This window comes from Ahaetulla prasina, chromosome 4 (genome assembly GCF_028640845.1).
Source record: "Ahaetulla prasina isolate Xishuangbanna chromosome 4, ASM2864084v1, whole genome shotgun sequence".
Classification (NCBI taxonomy): Eukaryota; Metazoa; Chordata; class Lepidosauria; order Squamata; family Colubridae; genus Ahaetulla; species Ahaetulla prasina.
Window position 1 is genome coordinate 47,826,004 of NC_080542.1, and position 14,871 is coordinate 47,840,874.

At 39.5% G+C, this 14,871-nt stretch overlaps 1 protein-coding gene across 3 annotated transcripts in view; it reads right to left on the reverse strand.

The window, feature by feature from the left end:
- ITGB3 (integrin subunit beta 3) overlaps positions 1-14,871 on the reverse strand; it is a 91,855-nt gene that overhangs the window by 22,126 nt on the left and 54,858 nt on the right. For 2 of the 3 annotated variants that reach the window (XM_058182089.1, XM_058182087.1), the window contains 4 exons: positions 12,044-12,139; positions 11,389-11,478; positions 8,669-8,803; positions 3,409-3,838 (listed from right to left, as the gene is read on the reverse strand). In XM_058182089.1, the coding sequence (XP_058038072.1) occupies positions 3,409-3,838; positions 8,669-8,803; positions 11,389-11,478; positions 12,044-12,139 (751 nt within the window). The remainder of the gene's footprint in view (positions 1-3,408; positions 3,839-8,668; positions 8,804-11,388; positions 11,479-12,043; positions 12,140-14,871) is intronic. The other variant, XM_058182088.1, reaches the window with a different exon arrangement.

Consider the following 14,871-nt stretch of genomic DNA (forward strand, 5'->3'; position numbering starts at 1 on the left):
AATCAGTGGAAGTATTTTTTTCTATAGGATTGACCTACCTACTAATACAAATTCATGAACTGAGGGAGGGAGGGAGGGAGAGGCAGACAGACAGACAGGCAGGCAGCCAGACAAACAGACAACAGACCCCTCTGCAGAGGACGAATAATAATGAAGATTAGTCAATGAGAAATTCCAGTGAATCATGGGGAAAATGAGCTGAATGAGTGAGCTGGGTGGAACAAAATCTCTAGCAGTACCAGGAAAATGTATATAATATTAGGAACAGTTTGTGAGTTTGTCACATAGCTAAGAAATAATTACTTGTCTGGAATATACCAAGAGACAACAGCTTCATCAAAAGATATTGAAGGGAAGGGTTGGAAAGTAGAATAGCAAAAATAGAAATGGTTCTTGGAACAGTTACTGATGTCCGATTAGATTTTGGATTTTCCTGCTAAACTCCACACCTCAGAATCAGATTTGCAAGCCATTTCACTTGACTTGCTCTCATACACAAGATTAATTAAAGTCTCATGTCACAAAGAAATGTAATATGGTAGGGAAATCTTTCCCAGTTCCTTGTTGAGGAACATCTTCATCTGGACGACAGATTGCTCTTAAAAGTATACAGGGCCACTAAGGGATATGGCAAAACCATTCAGAATTCACATTCAGTTTTGAGCAAACTCCACTCCCCACTAGTATTTCTGATGTTACGTAGTTTGATAAGGAAACATCTGCAGGAAAACAACCAAGCTCCAAGAGCATTAAGAATCCCACAATCATTTTTGATCATATTTTTAAGACAATTAGTGCCCCTTAGCATCCTTCTCAGAGCAAGTTAGAAATGGTTGCACAAAAAGTTCTTGAGAAAAGCAAGTACCTTCCTTCCCTTTGTAGTACCAAGTTGCAATCCTGAGTTTACTCTGTACAAAACTGTGCCTTCTAGCTGTGTCCTGGCTGTTTATTATTAAGCAGAAGCAGCCATGGCTGTATTCCTCAAGTGGAAAATTAGGCCCAAATGAGGCTTTGCAGCCCAGATCAATTCTAACTGTTCTGGTAGCCACTGAACAGACTTAACAGAAAAATAACAGTACAATAAGTTTCGGGGGGGGGAGGGGAGAGAACCAGAGTGATTAAATTGTGTGATGTATACCTGGCCAGCCTGTTTTAGCAATGTTTGAGGAACATCCTGATATCCCACATTGCAGAATAGTTGTATTTTATAGCACATACAGAAACTTCCATGGAATAGAATGAGTTGTTGTTCTAGACACAAGCATGTACAATCCCTCCACTTCTTATAATCAAATTACAGCAATTGTTTCCTTTAACACTGAGTCACACACACAAAGCAGTCATGAGTTCCAAACAGATAGCTGCTTCTAACACTTTCCCCCTCTTTCATGAAAGCAAATTGAGTCCTATCTGGATCACCAAGTTAATGGTTATATTGTAGGAAACAGTGTTTAACTGTTTTTTTTTCTTAAGCAGCAAGTTTTAGCTTGCTTTTACAGGCATACAAACACAAATGCTTTTTGCTTATTCCTACTATACCAAAGTTGTGATTTAATTCTTTCTTAAGGAACAGATTTTTCAGTTCTTTCTCAATTTAGTAAAGCACAAGTTTGACAAATTATATGTGTTTATAGTTATTCCAACTTGCTCTGGAAACATAAATAACTTCGCATCTGTATGTTTACAATCCCAATGATAATTAAATATCTGAGTTATCCTTTAGCTAGAAGGCGAATGAATAATCTGTGATAAATTTACACTCCTGCACTTGCTCACAGCCTAGACAAAAATAGAGAAATAAAAAGATAGCGTCTTCTATTATTTTTCAAACCACATATGATTATGTCATAAAACACCTGAAATATACCCCAGAAATGAGGCACTTTAGTTCTCCAAATGTTGTTGAATTATCCCTCTCAGCCGTTGTTATGAATTGGTTATGCGAGTTGCTGAGGATGCTGTGAGAGACTGCCATTCCTTAATAAAGATGTTTAAAGCCTAGGTATTGGAAAGATGTACCAAATACTAAATATTCCTTACCCCTACACACATGTGTGTAATGTCATGATGTACATACAAAAAGAATGCATTGTGATAGCACAACATGTTTTTTGTTATGTGCCCCCTTTTGACCTCCTTGCAGATATTTTTGATCCTATTTATGATTATTAATTATGAAGTGTTTTCTAAAGAATTTACATTTTTGCAGGTGTGTTTTGAGAACACTGCAGCTTCCCACAGTATAAACAAATGCATGTTTTTTTCGCTGTCAGTTCTAATCAGAAGAACTTTACAAAGCCTCCTTCCTTCCTCCCTCCCTCCATCCCTTCCTCCCGTGGTGGGATTCAAGTAATTTAACAATCGGTTCTCTGCCCTAATGATTTCTTCCAACAACCAGTTTGCCAAACTGCTCAGAAATTTAGCAACTGGTTCTCCCGAAGTGGTGCGAACTGGCTGAATCCCACCACTCCCTCCCTCCCTTTCTGTCTGTCTTTTTATTATTATTATTTGAATTTATATCCCGCCCTTCTCCGAAGACTCAGGGCGGCTTACACAGTGTTAAGCAATAGTCTTCATCTATTTGTATATTATATACAAAGTCAGCTTTTTATTGCCCCCAACAATCTGGGTCCTCATTTTACCTACCTTATAAAGGATGGAAGGCTGAGTCAACCTTGGGCCTGGTGGGACTTGGACTTGCAGTAATTGCAAGCAGCTCTGTTAATAACAGACAGACTTAGTCTGCTGAGCCACCAGAGGCCCTGTCTGTAGGTGAAGAGGGTTATAAAGAGGAATCACGGAACAACCCAACAGAAAGAAAGTTGGAAATCATGATATTTTCTTTCTTTGCTCTTTGCCTTTTTTCTGTTTATCTTATCTTACCTTTAAATATAAATTGTTAAATTGTTATATTTAAAGATTATACAGGTAGTCCTTGACTTTGTTTAGTGACCTTTCGAAGTTACAACATCACTGAAAAAATTGACTTGTGACTGTTTTTCAGTTATGACCATTGCAGCATCTCCATGATCATGTGATCAAAATTCAGAAGTTTGGCAACTGGTTCATATTTATGACCGTTGCTGTGTCCCAAAGTCGTGTGACTTTCTGACAAGCAAGTCAGTGGGAAAGCCAGATTTACTTAACAACCAGGTTGCTAACTTACCAACTGCAGTGATTCACTTAAGAAATATAGCAAGAAAGGTCATAAAAATGAGGCAAAACTCACTTAACAAACATCTTACTTAACAACATAAATTTTGGGCTCGAGGACTACCTATTACTGTTGCATTTAAACATTCTAGCGTTTTTTTAAGACAGAAAGAGGACTGGGAAAAATCATTCTTTTTTGCAGATATGTACAGTTCTTAGAAGCCCATCCCATTTCCTCAGGATGATGCCACTCACCTGAGCATAGTTCCCCTTTGAAGCGAACACAGGAAAAGTCATCACACTCACAGTATTTGCCCGATATCCTACCAAAGTCACTGCTGTAGCAAACACATTGGCCACAGATGCATTCTCCCCGCTGGTTGCAAAGTGGTTGCCCCTGACCAGGACTGCAATTGTCCTGCTGGGATGGGCCATATTCTTCCTCAGAGCACTCGCAGAAGGAACCCAGCCGGCCTGGGTGGCAACGGCACATCCCACATTCAAAGGTGCCATTCCCATTGTTACAGATCTTGCTATAAGGTTCGGCGAACGTCTGGCAAGCACAGTCACAGTTAAAGTTCAACAGAACTGTCAGGCTGTCTTCAAAGCCCACTGGCTTAATGGTGAAAGAGGTCTGCCGGTCCTTTGGGCAACCGCGGACCTTCGCTTCAATGCTGAAGCTCACCTGGGAAGAGGTTTAAGAGGAAGAATTACTCAGGATAAGGAAATATCCTAAATATGTCACATTCAGTTTAGATCTATACTAGGGGTGAAATGCTTCGGTTTGGACCGGCTCGCCCGATCCAGTAGCAATGGTGGCGGGTGGTTTGGAGAACTGGTAGCAAAAATCCGTGGCCCCGCCCCCTGCCTCTGCTGAGCTGCACCATCATCAGAGGGTTTTTTTAAACTTTTAAAAGCAGTTTTTCTTCAGCCGAAAACATACCTTTAAAAGTTAAAAAAAAAAAGCCTTTGAGGATCCCGCTCAGATCATCAGAACCCTTTTAAAACTTTTTTTTTAACAACCTCTTTGGCCGAAGAGGTTGTAAAAAAAAAGTTTTAAAAGGCTCCTCGGGTGATCCCAGCTGAGTTCCTCATCACCAGAACCTTAAAAAACATGTTTTCTATAAGCTCTTCAGCTGAAGAGCTTGTAGAAAACCTTCTTTTAAGAGGTTCTGGGCTGCGATGAAGCACTTACCTTATACTGCTCCTTTCCGGCTGGGAAAGCCATGCTTTACATCAGTTGCATCAGCTAGCAACTGAAGCTGCCTGCCTGAAATCCATCTTAGTCAGCAACTCAATTTGTCTGCTTTGCTGGCTGAGGAACTCTGGGAATTGAAGTCCACAAACCTTAAAGTTACAAAGGTTGGAGACCCCTGATCTAAAAAATATAAATAAAATAAAATAATAAAATAAAATATTTGTGCAGCTTTCTGAGATTTGGTGTGTTTCTGTAGTGTTTCACTCTAACTATACAAACACACAAAATCTCACAAAGCTGTATGTGGCATTTTGTGTATGAGAGAGAGAGTCAGTTGTGTTGTGTTGTGTTGTGTTGTGTGTGTGTAAAGTGTGAAAGTTGGTTTTTGAGCTTTTTGTGGCTGTGTGAGGTTCCTGCTTCTTGCAGGGGCCATTTTGAGTGAAGTGCAGCTGCTTTTACATTGTGTGTGAGTCAGTTGTGTTGTATTGTGTTGTGTGTGTGTAAAGTATGAAAGTTGGGTTTTGGTACCTCTTATTGTTTTGTTGTATACTTTGTTTATTATTTTTATTATTTATTGTTATTGGCCATGCCCACCCAATCATCTGACCACCAAGCCACACCCACCAATTAAGCCATGCCCACAGAACCGGTAGGGAAAATTTTTAGATTTCACCCCTGATCTATACACAGAGAAAGAGAGAGACAAACCGTTCAGAATAATGTATAATTGTTTGGATAGAGTTACTGGTTCCAAAATCAGCACAGGGATAGTTTTGTCGTAATGCTAATGTACCTGCAGCAGGCAATAGAACATATCAGCTTGGATGATCTGCGCAGGATTAAACCTGCAAAGTATCTTAATGAGAAACCACTAACAAAAAATCCAGGGCTGCAGGCTGTGCAGTAAAGTTTCAGAAACAACAACAAAATCTTGAGAAACCAATTCCACACGATTGCAAAGAAAACTATGGATATCTTCCTAGGTTTGCCTTTAATTAATTTATTACTCAAGGGTGAAATTCACTAACCTTCCCTACCGGTTTGCAAATGTGTGCATGCCATGCGCTCGCTTGCTTCGCTTGCATGCACCATCATCCACACATGCACAAAACCTTCTGAGCATGCGCAGAGGCTTAAAATGTTGCAAAAAAGCGATGTCATGACCTCCGTGCGGGTGGGCGGAGCCTCCCGCAACAGCCACTACTAGTTCGCCCAAGCCAGAGAGAACCGACTGAATTTCACCCCTGCTATTACTAATAAAAAGGGGAAGATATACTCATTAATTTCAGGAGGAAAATTTGTGGATGGAAGAAAGATGTTCAACTGTTGTTCATCTTCGCATCCCTTCCTCAAATCCTTTTCAACTTCTTTTTCATTTTTTCCCCTAAATTGGTCTCCAAAATCATAAATAAGCTGGGCTGAGATAATGAGGAAACTATCTTAAGTGCAAGGTTAGTTATGTAGTGGACCGCAAAAAACTAAAACAAAAAAAGTAAGTCTTATTTACTTACATTAAGTATTTCTATTCCTTTAGTAACCATTGATTTATTTTATTTTGTAATTTCATTATAAAATTTAGACACCACCCATCTTACTATCCAAGTGACTCTGGGTTGTTTACAAATACAAACCATAAAGCCAATTAAAATGACTTAATTAAAAGCAATATTAAAATTGAGTAAAGAACATAAAACAGAGTTTAAAAAGCTTTGTTTAACTTAGTTAAAAGGTGGAGGGAGCATCCTCAGGTCAGCAACCGACCCCTAGTTTGCCTGCTATTCTTTAGTTCTTGCATCAATTGACAGAACCAAAGTCACCATGTTCTTCCAAAAGAGGTGGGGGAGAACCTCATTTCTGGGAGCAAGATATTAATTAATTAAATGTATATACCGTACTGCTCACTATCAAGCAATTCTGGATAGTTTACAACGTGATAAATATTAAAATTTAACTTAACAAAAATTAGTTAAGGTAGGAACCAGTACAGAATAGGGTAGAGATGAATCTTCTTCTTAATCCACTAGCATAGAGGTCTGCAAACTTGGCTCTTTTAAGACTTGTGGACTTCAACTCCCAGAGTTCCTGAGCCACCTTTGCTGGCTGAGGAACTCTGGGAGTTGAAGTCCACAAGTCTTAAAAGAGCCAAGTTTGCAGACCCCTGCACTAGCATTTCCATCAGCAGAGCCAAGTTTTAAGGCCTTTTCAGAAGGCCAAGAGGTGGGGGCAGATCTTACGTTGAGAGGAATGATGTTCTAGAGGGCAGAGAAGGCTTTCTTCTTAGATGTTGCCAATTGAAATTATTTAATCAGCACTGCCCATACATACTTTCCCTGCCTGCCTGGGTGGGATAGATCAATGTAACTGGGACAACATAGTTTCTCAAGTAATCTGGTCCCATGAAGGGCTTTAAATCAATATTTGTAATTGGACCTGGAACCAAACTGGCACTCAATGTAGCACATACAGCAGAGGAATTATAGGCACAATCTTCAGAATGTGCAAAATTGTAAGTGTGCCCATATTCTGCACCAGCTGCAGCCTCTAGATGTTCTTCAAGTATCAGTCCCATGTAGAATGCTTTGCAGTAATCCATGGGGGAAATGACCAGGATATGAAGACTGAGAGAAGGGCCTTGATTGTCACTATATTATGTGTGCTGGGTAACATGAAATCGTTGCTTTTCTTCTTCAATAGCCACTTTCTGCTACTGCCATCCTTGCCAAGCATAGTTCAGACAGAGACAATGTACAGAATTTCTGAATTTCCAAAAAAGCATTTTCTCTTCATGCAATCTTTTTCTCTCGCTTTGTGTCTCACAGATCTACCAAGGCAAAAGCCGCATCGTAAAGGAGAAACTTAAGATGCTACTGACACAAGTGAATGTCTTTTCTCTAATATAATTCAACCTCTCCAACGGGAAGAGGTTGGATTCTTAAAATGTGCATTCACCCTGGGAAGAGGCGAGAACGTGTCTAAGAATCTAAGGTTCATGTAGCTCATTCAAATAACAAATGCTTATTTGTTTTAGCTTTGACCATTACACAGAGAGGAATCTTTGTGGAAATAGATTATTTGGCTGCCCATGCCAAAACGGCCATGGAGGGCAGTACTACTGCATAGAAGGCAACTTAAAGTAGCCAATAGGAGCTAGGCAAATCACAGGTGGCCATTGGTGCATTCCCAACTCATTGCCAATGAGGCACTCTACATTCTCTCTCCAATAACTATTGTGTCAGGAGAAGAGAGAAATTGCTTTAAAGCTAAAATAGCTACATGTTACTTTAAGCTGCCATGAGTGTGAAGGAGAAGAATTGAAGGCAATGTTTTGAACATTTGAACATAAAAATGGTTCCTAAGCCTGAATTTTGTACTGCAACTAGGAATATGTGAGGATGAGCTCTCACAAATATTCGAAGTATGTTTTGAATTTCCCAGATTCGAGATTCATTTTGTGCACAACCTTTCCAGAAATAAATACATTGTGGGTCTAATTGTGCTCCTCTCAAATATCTGGGTTTAAAAAGTTGCCTTGTGTGTCTTCTTGCAAAACTTCAGAAATGTCAAAGTGTTATTGGTTCTTTACAAACAGGTTGTTCATAAAGAAGGAAGAAAGCAGGTTTATTGTAATTGTTGCAATAAAAAAAATGTACTGTCCTATAATTGAGGTCTTTTTGACCCATGATTCCTTGGCACTTATCTCTATTTTTTGCTTCTTCCTTGTGGTTGGTTATTTTGTGTGCCTGAAGTGGTGCTTCTTGTTATAGCAGTACATTAGAGTGACGCATTTGCTGCCTGGATGCAGATACTAAAAAACACAAATTTTGTATTGATTTTTTTTTTTTTTTTGCTACAATGCAGAGAGCAACTTAAAAAAGGAACAGCTTTTTGACCAGAAAATCTACCTATTCATTGCAGGAATTTATGCTTCCAAATTTAATTAAAATTAATTCAGGTTCATCGTAGCTGAGCTCTTTAAAACAATGATGGCCCCTTTTTCAAGCAGACATTTGCTAAAATAGGACTGATATCAAGTGGTCGTTTCCAGATTGGTAACTCAGGAAACAGAGACAGAAACCCAGCTTGATAATGGAAAGATGTATATTCTAGTCAGGAAATGTTCCTTTAAATACCTTGAAGAAAAGCTTACAATAAATGTTTCTTGTGGGGCTAATATTTAACCCTATAGCATGTTTGCAATACTGGTAGTAGGGTATGACATTCCTCTTAAAAGTGATGGGAAATCACCATCTTAATTGTACCTTTAATTGCAACTTTCTAAAATTATTTCTGCCTTAATATGGTGCACCCATAACTCACCGTATCGCCGATCTTGAGTCCAACACAAGATTTAACTCCAGGAATGACTTCATTATCAAGGCAAGTGGCATTAAATGAGAGGGACAATTCCTCTGGGAGATTACGGACTTCTAATTCAACCTTGGAACGGATTTTCTGAGGAAGGACAGAAAGATAAAATCAGCCTCCATCTAGTTGTGGACCTCAACTAAAAACCCAACTAGTCTTCCCAATTTAAGCACAGGCTCCAACTCTCTCTCTCTCTCTCTCTTTTTTAAAATCATGGTTCCAATATCTCCTAACTACCTAAATTAGTTAGCGTTGATGTAGATCAGTTGGGAAGAGTGGTTCAATTGAGCTTAAGTCTACAAATTTTTTTTAATATCATTCCATGGCAGGGGGAGCTAATGGGAAAAGCAATTAAATATGGATGGGAGTTTCTAAAATACGACAGTAACAATTCCAGTGAGAAAAATATTGGGGACAGTAGAATAAGCCTGGTATGGTAAATAATGGAAAACAAGAGGGGCATCTAAGTAGCCCAGAACTGTAGACATGGACTTGGGGAGATTAAAGCTCAGCAGGATGTTGGCAAAGGATGCTAAGAATAACAAAAAGAGCTTCTTCGATATGCTCACAAGAAAAGAATTAGTGCAACAGCTGCTCTGTAAAGATGGCAAAATGTTAACAAATAGCAAAGAAAAGGCAGAGCTATTCAACTACTATTTTGGTTCAGTGAAAAACATCTTGGAATAGAAGTTGTTTACACACTGAAAATGTGTCAGCAATGTAACATTGCTGAAAAAAAAAAGGCAACTGCAGTTTAAGGCTACATTAGCAGAAGGAGTGTTTCCAAATTACAGAAGACAATAGCTTTCCCTTAACCTATGACAATCAGACCCTCAATACAGTGTTCCATTCTGAATAGATGAAGAGGGATTGAGACCAGGGGGATGAATAGGTAGCATATGGGACAAGGAAAGTCAAATGACAAATGACATGACACCTACTTGCAGTCAGAGAGAATAACATGACCGACACAATCACATTATGTCTCCTTTGCTCAATGATGTCATGATGCATATGTTATCATTTTGTGGCCATTGTGGCTAATAGCAGAGCCTTATGATTCAGACAACCTAGAACAGATGAAGTGAAAAGCACCGAGTGATTGTCAGGGGTCTAAGAACTAAGTCTCATGAAAAGATATGGAACTAAATGGGTATGTATAACCTTGAGACAAGAAGGCTGAGGAAATATATGATAACATTCTTCAAAGACCTTAAAGGATTTCAAAGAAGATTATTGAAAAGTCTGCTCAGAGCATAGAACAATGAATAATAGATTTATATTACCCGGGATGCAGATTATATCTGAATGTAAGGAAAATCTTTCTACCAATAAAAATAGTTCAGCATGGAACCAATTATCCAAAGACGTGCTGGATTGCTCTTACTAGATATGTTGAAATAGATTGCTAGTTATCTGCTCAGGATGCTTTGAATTCCTGTACTAAGTAGGGATTGGATTCATTACCTAAATGGTTCTGTGTTCTTATGAAATCAAGGATCGGATTGCTCAGCCATAAAGTTCCTAATGTAGATTTCTGTAAATATCTATCAGCTGACCACCATGGATAGGAATCTTAACTATTAAAAAGAACTGTCCAGTGAGTCAGTCAGCATAAAACAAAAAAGCTAGTTTGATATAGTGGTTAAGACATCAGCTAGAACTTGGGAAATGGTGAGTTCTAGTCCTGCTATAGGCACAAAGCCAGCTGGGTGATCTTGTACCAGTCACACACACACTCTCTCTCTCAACCTAGGAAGAAGGCAATGGCAAACTACTTCTGAAATCTTGCCAAGAAAACTGCATAGACATGCCAGGCGATTGCCAGGAGTCCAAATGGATTCAAAGACACCTTCCAAAACAGGAGATAGATTCAATGCTAATAGAAAAGATAAGAAATACAAAGGACAACTTTGCTATGAAAGCTTTAATGTGAAACTGGGGTTTTATGCTATTTAGATTCAGATCTGTCTACATAAATGTATGTCTATCCTACTGCCACACTCAAAAGAAGGCAATGCCTGAAGTTTTAAGTTGAAGGAAAACAGTCCAACAAGACTTTATTGTCCATATCAGATATATTGGTAACATAATTTTATTTTAGCAAATAAATTTGAGAAAGCCACAATACAGGAAGAGAAAATGCATGGGGAGGACAATGCAAAAAAAACCCCTCAAGTGCAGTGATTTATCAATTATGTTATCTGGCTTTTCTTTTTTTTAAAAAGTCTAAATTCTAAATAAAATTATTAGAGTTAGAAATTAACTCCCTATTTGTATCTCCATTCATCCCCTAAATTAGAAGGCTCAGTGTTATATCTTTGGTACGTGACAAATGTCAGTCAAGCAGAAGGCTGGGAAGTAGACGCTGTTGCTTTAAATATCTAGTTATGGATAAGAACATATTTGGATGAAGTCAAAAAAGTCAAAATGGAATCTGTCACCATGGGAGCAAAGTTACATTCTTTCTCACCTATGTCACAATTACAATACTCATTAAATACACAGGGTTTCAATTATATAGTTGTGCTCCTACCCCATAGGCATTTTTACCCCTGCCCCCACCAGTTTGGTATTTTAACATTTACAGAAGTTACCTTTTGCGTCCAGTGTCAGACAAACCTTGACAAAAACCCAGTGAAACTTTTAGACATTCCTATTCATGGACTCACCCCATAGGAATCCAAAATGAGCTGTAAAACATTGCTTGAGTCCCTTGACAAGGTCCCTACAGTAGTGCCTGGGAGCAGCTCGCTGTAGTTCTGCAAAGAAAACAGCAGAGATTTCCCTTAAATGGACAAATACAAGCTCAGGCTGTTATAAGCCTGTTATAAGCCGTAATAGCTCAGGCTGTTAGAAGCCTGCTATTAGAACACAACAGCCTGCAATTACTGCAGGTTCAAGCCCGGCCCAAGGTTGACTCAGCCTTCCATCCTTTATAAGGTAGGTAAAATGAGGACCCAGATTGTTGGGGGGGCAATAAGTTGACTTTGTAAATATACAAATAGAATGAGACTATTGCCTTATACACTGTAAGCCGCCCTGAGTCTTCGGAGAAGGGCGGGATATAAATGTAAATTAAAAAAAAAAAGCTAAGAAAATTGGAATACAGTTTTTCTATGTTAGACTGATTTTTTACAAAAGTTTTAAAAGGGACCCAGCACTACCCTCTTCCTATCGCTTGTATAGTCCTTTGATTTCTTTTTTCTAATAAAGGACAGCAAAAAAGGAAACAGCAATCCAACATCTAGACAAACTTTTTCTTGTTTTGACTTTCCAGTCCCACAATATCCCCTAACCATAATGTGTATCAATGTTTCTTCTTACCTGGTAAAGACCAACTATGTTCTGAGTCACTGCAAAAATCAAGTTAATGTTTTTCTGTGAGAGTTTATCTGTCAACAGACCAAGGGATGGGTAATCCTGGGGAAGAAAAATCAAGAGAGTCAAATAAGTAATCTGCTTCCATATCACTGCATAGGACAAAAACCACATCTTGGAATTGGTTGAACATAGAAATATGCTAGATATTATATAATATAGATATAATATTATATATTATATAGAAATATGCTAGATATTATATAACATAGATATAATATACTAGATATTTTATGTACTGTACCAAATTAAAACATTGGCATCTCACCTTTCTTCCAAATCTTCAAGACATTTACAGTAAACCTATCATCATGCTAAAACTGAAGATCTCATGACCTCTTGAGGCAATCTACAGTCGCCTTTTATTGTGAACAAGACAGACAATCTAGAATGGTGCTATAGGAATGAAGATGTTGGAGAGCAAAGTCATTGGGAAGAATTATCAGGAGCAGAAAGTAAATAAGACTACATCCAGCATAGATTTTAGGCACACCACCTTTACTTTCTCCCAAATGAGTGTAAAAATGCAATTTATTCCAGAAATTATTGCTCTTGAGAACATTATTAAAGTTAGGACAAAGCCTGATTTCTTCACAGGACAACGAATGGTCTGGTCTCAATTACAGGATTATCATTGAGGGTGCAGTATATCTCTGTACACTATATACCTCCCAGAAAAAAGCTTCAGACTGTTAACATTATTCAGAATTTGCTGACATCCTAGGCCAGCACTGGACCAGCATCTCATTTTAAACAGAGTATCTAGCTGTCTTTAATGCAGTCTTGAGCTTGGTTGTTTTCTTGTGGACATTTCATTACCCTAATTAAGTAACATCATCAGTGATAGTAAGGAGTGGGGTTTGCTATCAGTTTATATTTTATACTAATGGCTTTTGCTCTGTCAGAGCAAACCAATAGAATATAAACTAGGAGCAAACCCCACTCTTTACCAGCACGGATGATGTTTCCTAGTTTGGGTAATAAAACATTTGCAAGAAAACAATGAAGCCCAGAAAGGACCAAGGACCACTCATTTCAACCCCAAGCTACACATATTCTCCTTTTTTGGTGCAGAGAATCTAAGAAAAACAAAAGCATTGGGAAAATTCTGGGGTTTATATATTTTTTTCTTTCAGATTACAAAATCCCACTGGTTACCTAAGTCATCCTTCTATTCATCTTCCTGTCCTTCAGTAATGCTGTTGTCCTTCTGAATGCCCAAAGACCAATTTTTCTTTATCATCACTGGGAGGGGAAAAATGCTAAAGCAGCAAGTACTGGTATTTTGGGTTAGCTAATGAAGGAGGAACAGCAGAACTTTACTGAATAAGAAAATACCTATCTATCTATCATCTCTGTCTGACTGTCTGTCTGACTGTCTGTCTGTCTGTCTATCTATTTATCTATCCCACCCACCTATCCACCCACCCACCCATCAATCTATCCCATCCATCCATCCATCCATCCATCCATCCATCCATCCATCCATCCATCCATCCAGTCTGTCTGTCTGTCTGTCTGTCTATCTGTCCCACCTGTCTATCCACCCACCCACCCATCAATTATCCCATCCATCCATCCATCCATCCTGTCTGTCTGTCTGTCTGTCTCTGTCTGTCTATCTATATCTATCTATCTATCTATCTATCTATCTATCTATCTATCTATCTATCTATCTATCTATCTATCTATCTATCTATCTATCTATCTATCCCACCCACCTATCCACCCACCCACCCATCAATCTATCCCATCCATCCATCCATCCATCCATCCATCCATCCATCCCGTCTGTCTATCTGTCTTTCTGTCTCTGTCTGTCTGTCTATCTATCTATCTATCTATCTATCTATCTATCTATCTATCTATCTATCTATCTATTTATTTATTTATTTATTTATTTATTATTTAAATTTATATACCGCCCTATCTCCCAAAGGACTCAGGGCGGTTCACAGGCATATAAAACATCAGTGTACAAAATTAAAATAATCTTTAAAAAACTTATTCCAGTGCCCTATCATTAAAAATAGAAATATAAATATTAAAATCAATTTAAAACCCTATAAAATTAAAATCTAAGCCAGTCCTGCACAGATGAATAAATGTGTCTTGAGCTCATGACGGAAGGTTGAAGGTCCGGAAGTTGGCGGAGTCCTGGGGAGCTCGTTCCAGAGGCGGGAGCCCCCACAGAAGGCCCTTCCTGGGCGTCGCCAGGCAACACTGCCTAGCTGGCGGCACCCTGAGGAGTCCCTCCTGTGAGAGCGCACGGGTCGGTGAGAGGTATCTGGTCGCAGTAGGCGGTCCCGTAGATAACCCGGCCCTATGCCATGGGCGCTTTAAAGGTGGTCACCAAAACCTTGAGCGCACCGGAAGGCCACAGGTAGCCAGTGCAGCCTCGCAGGATGGGTGTTATCACGGGAGCCACGAGGGCTCCATCTATCACCAGCGCAGCCGCATTCTGGACTAACTGTAGCCTCGGATGCCCTTCAAGGGAGCCCCATGTGAGGCGTTGCAGTAATCCAGGCGAGGCGTCACGGGCGTGGTGACCGTGCATAGGGCCTCCCGGTCCAGAAAGGGGCGCAACTGGCGCACCAGGCGAACCTGGTAGAACGCTCTCCTGGAGACGGCCGTCAAATGATCTTCTAGAGACAGCCGTTCATCCAGGAGGACGCCTAAGTTGCGCACCCTCTCCATCGGGGCCAGTGACTCGCCACCGATGGTCAGCCGCGGATTTAACTGACTGTACCGGGATGTATCTATCTATCTATCTA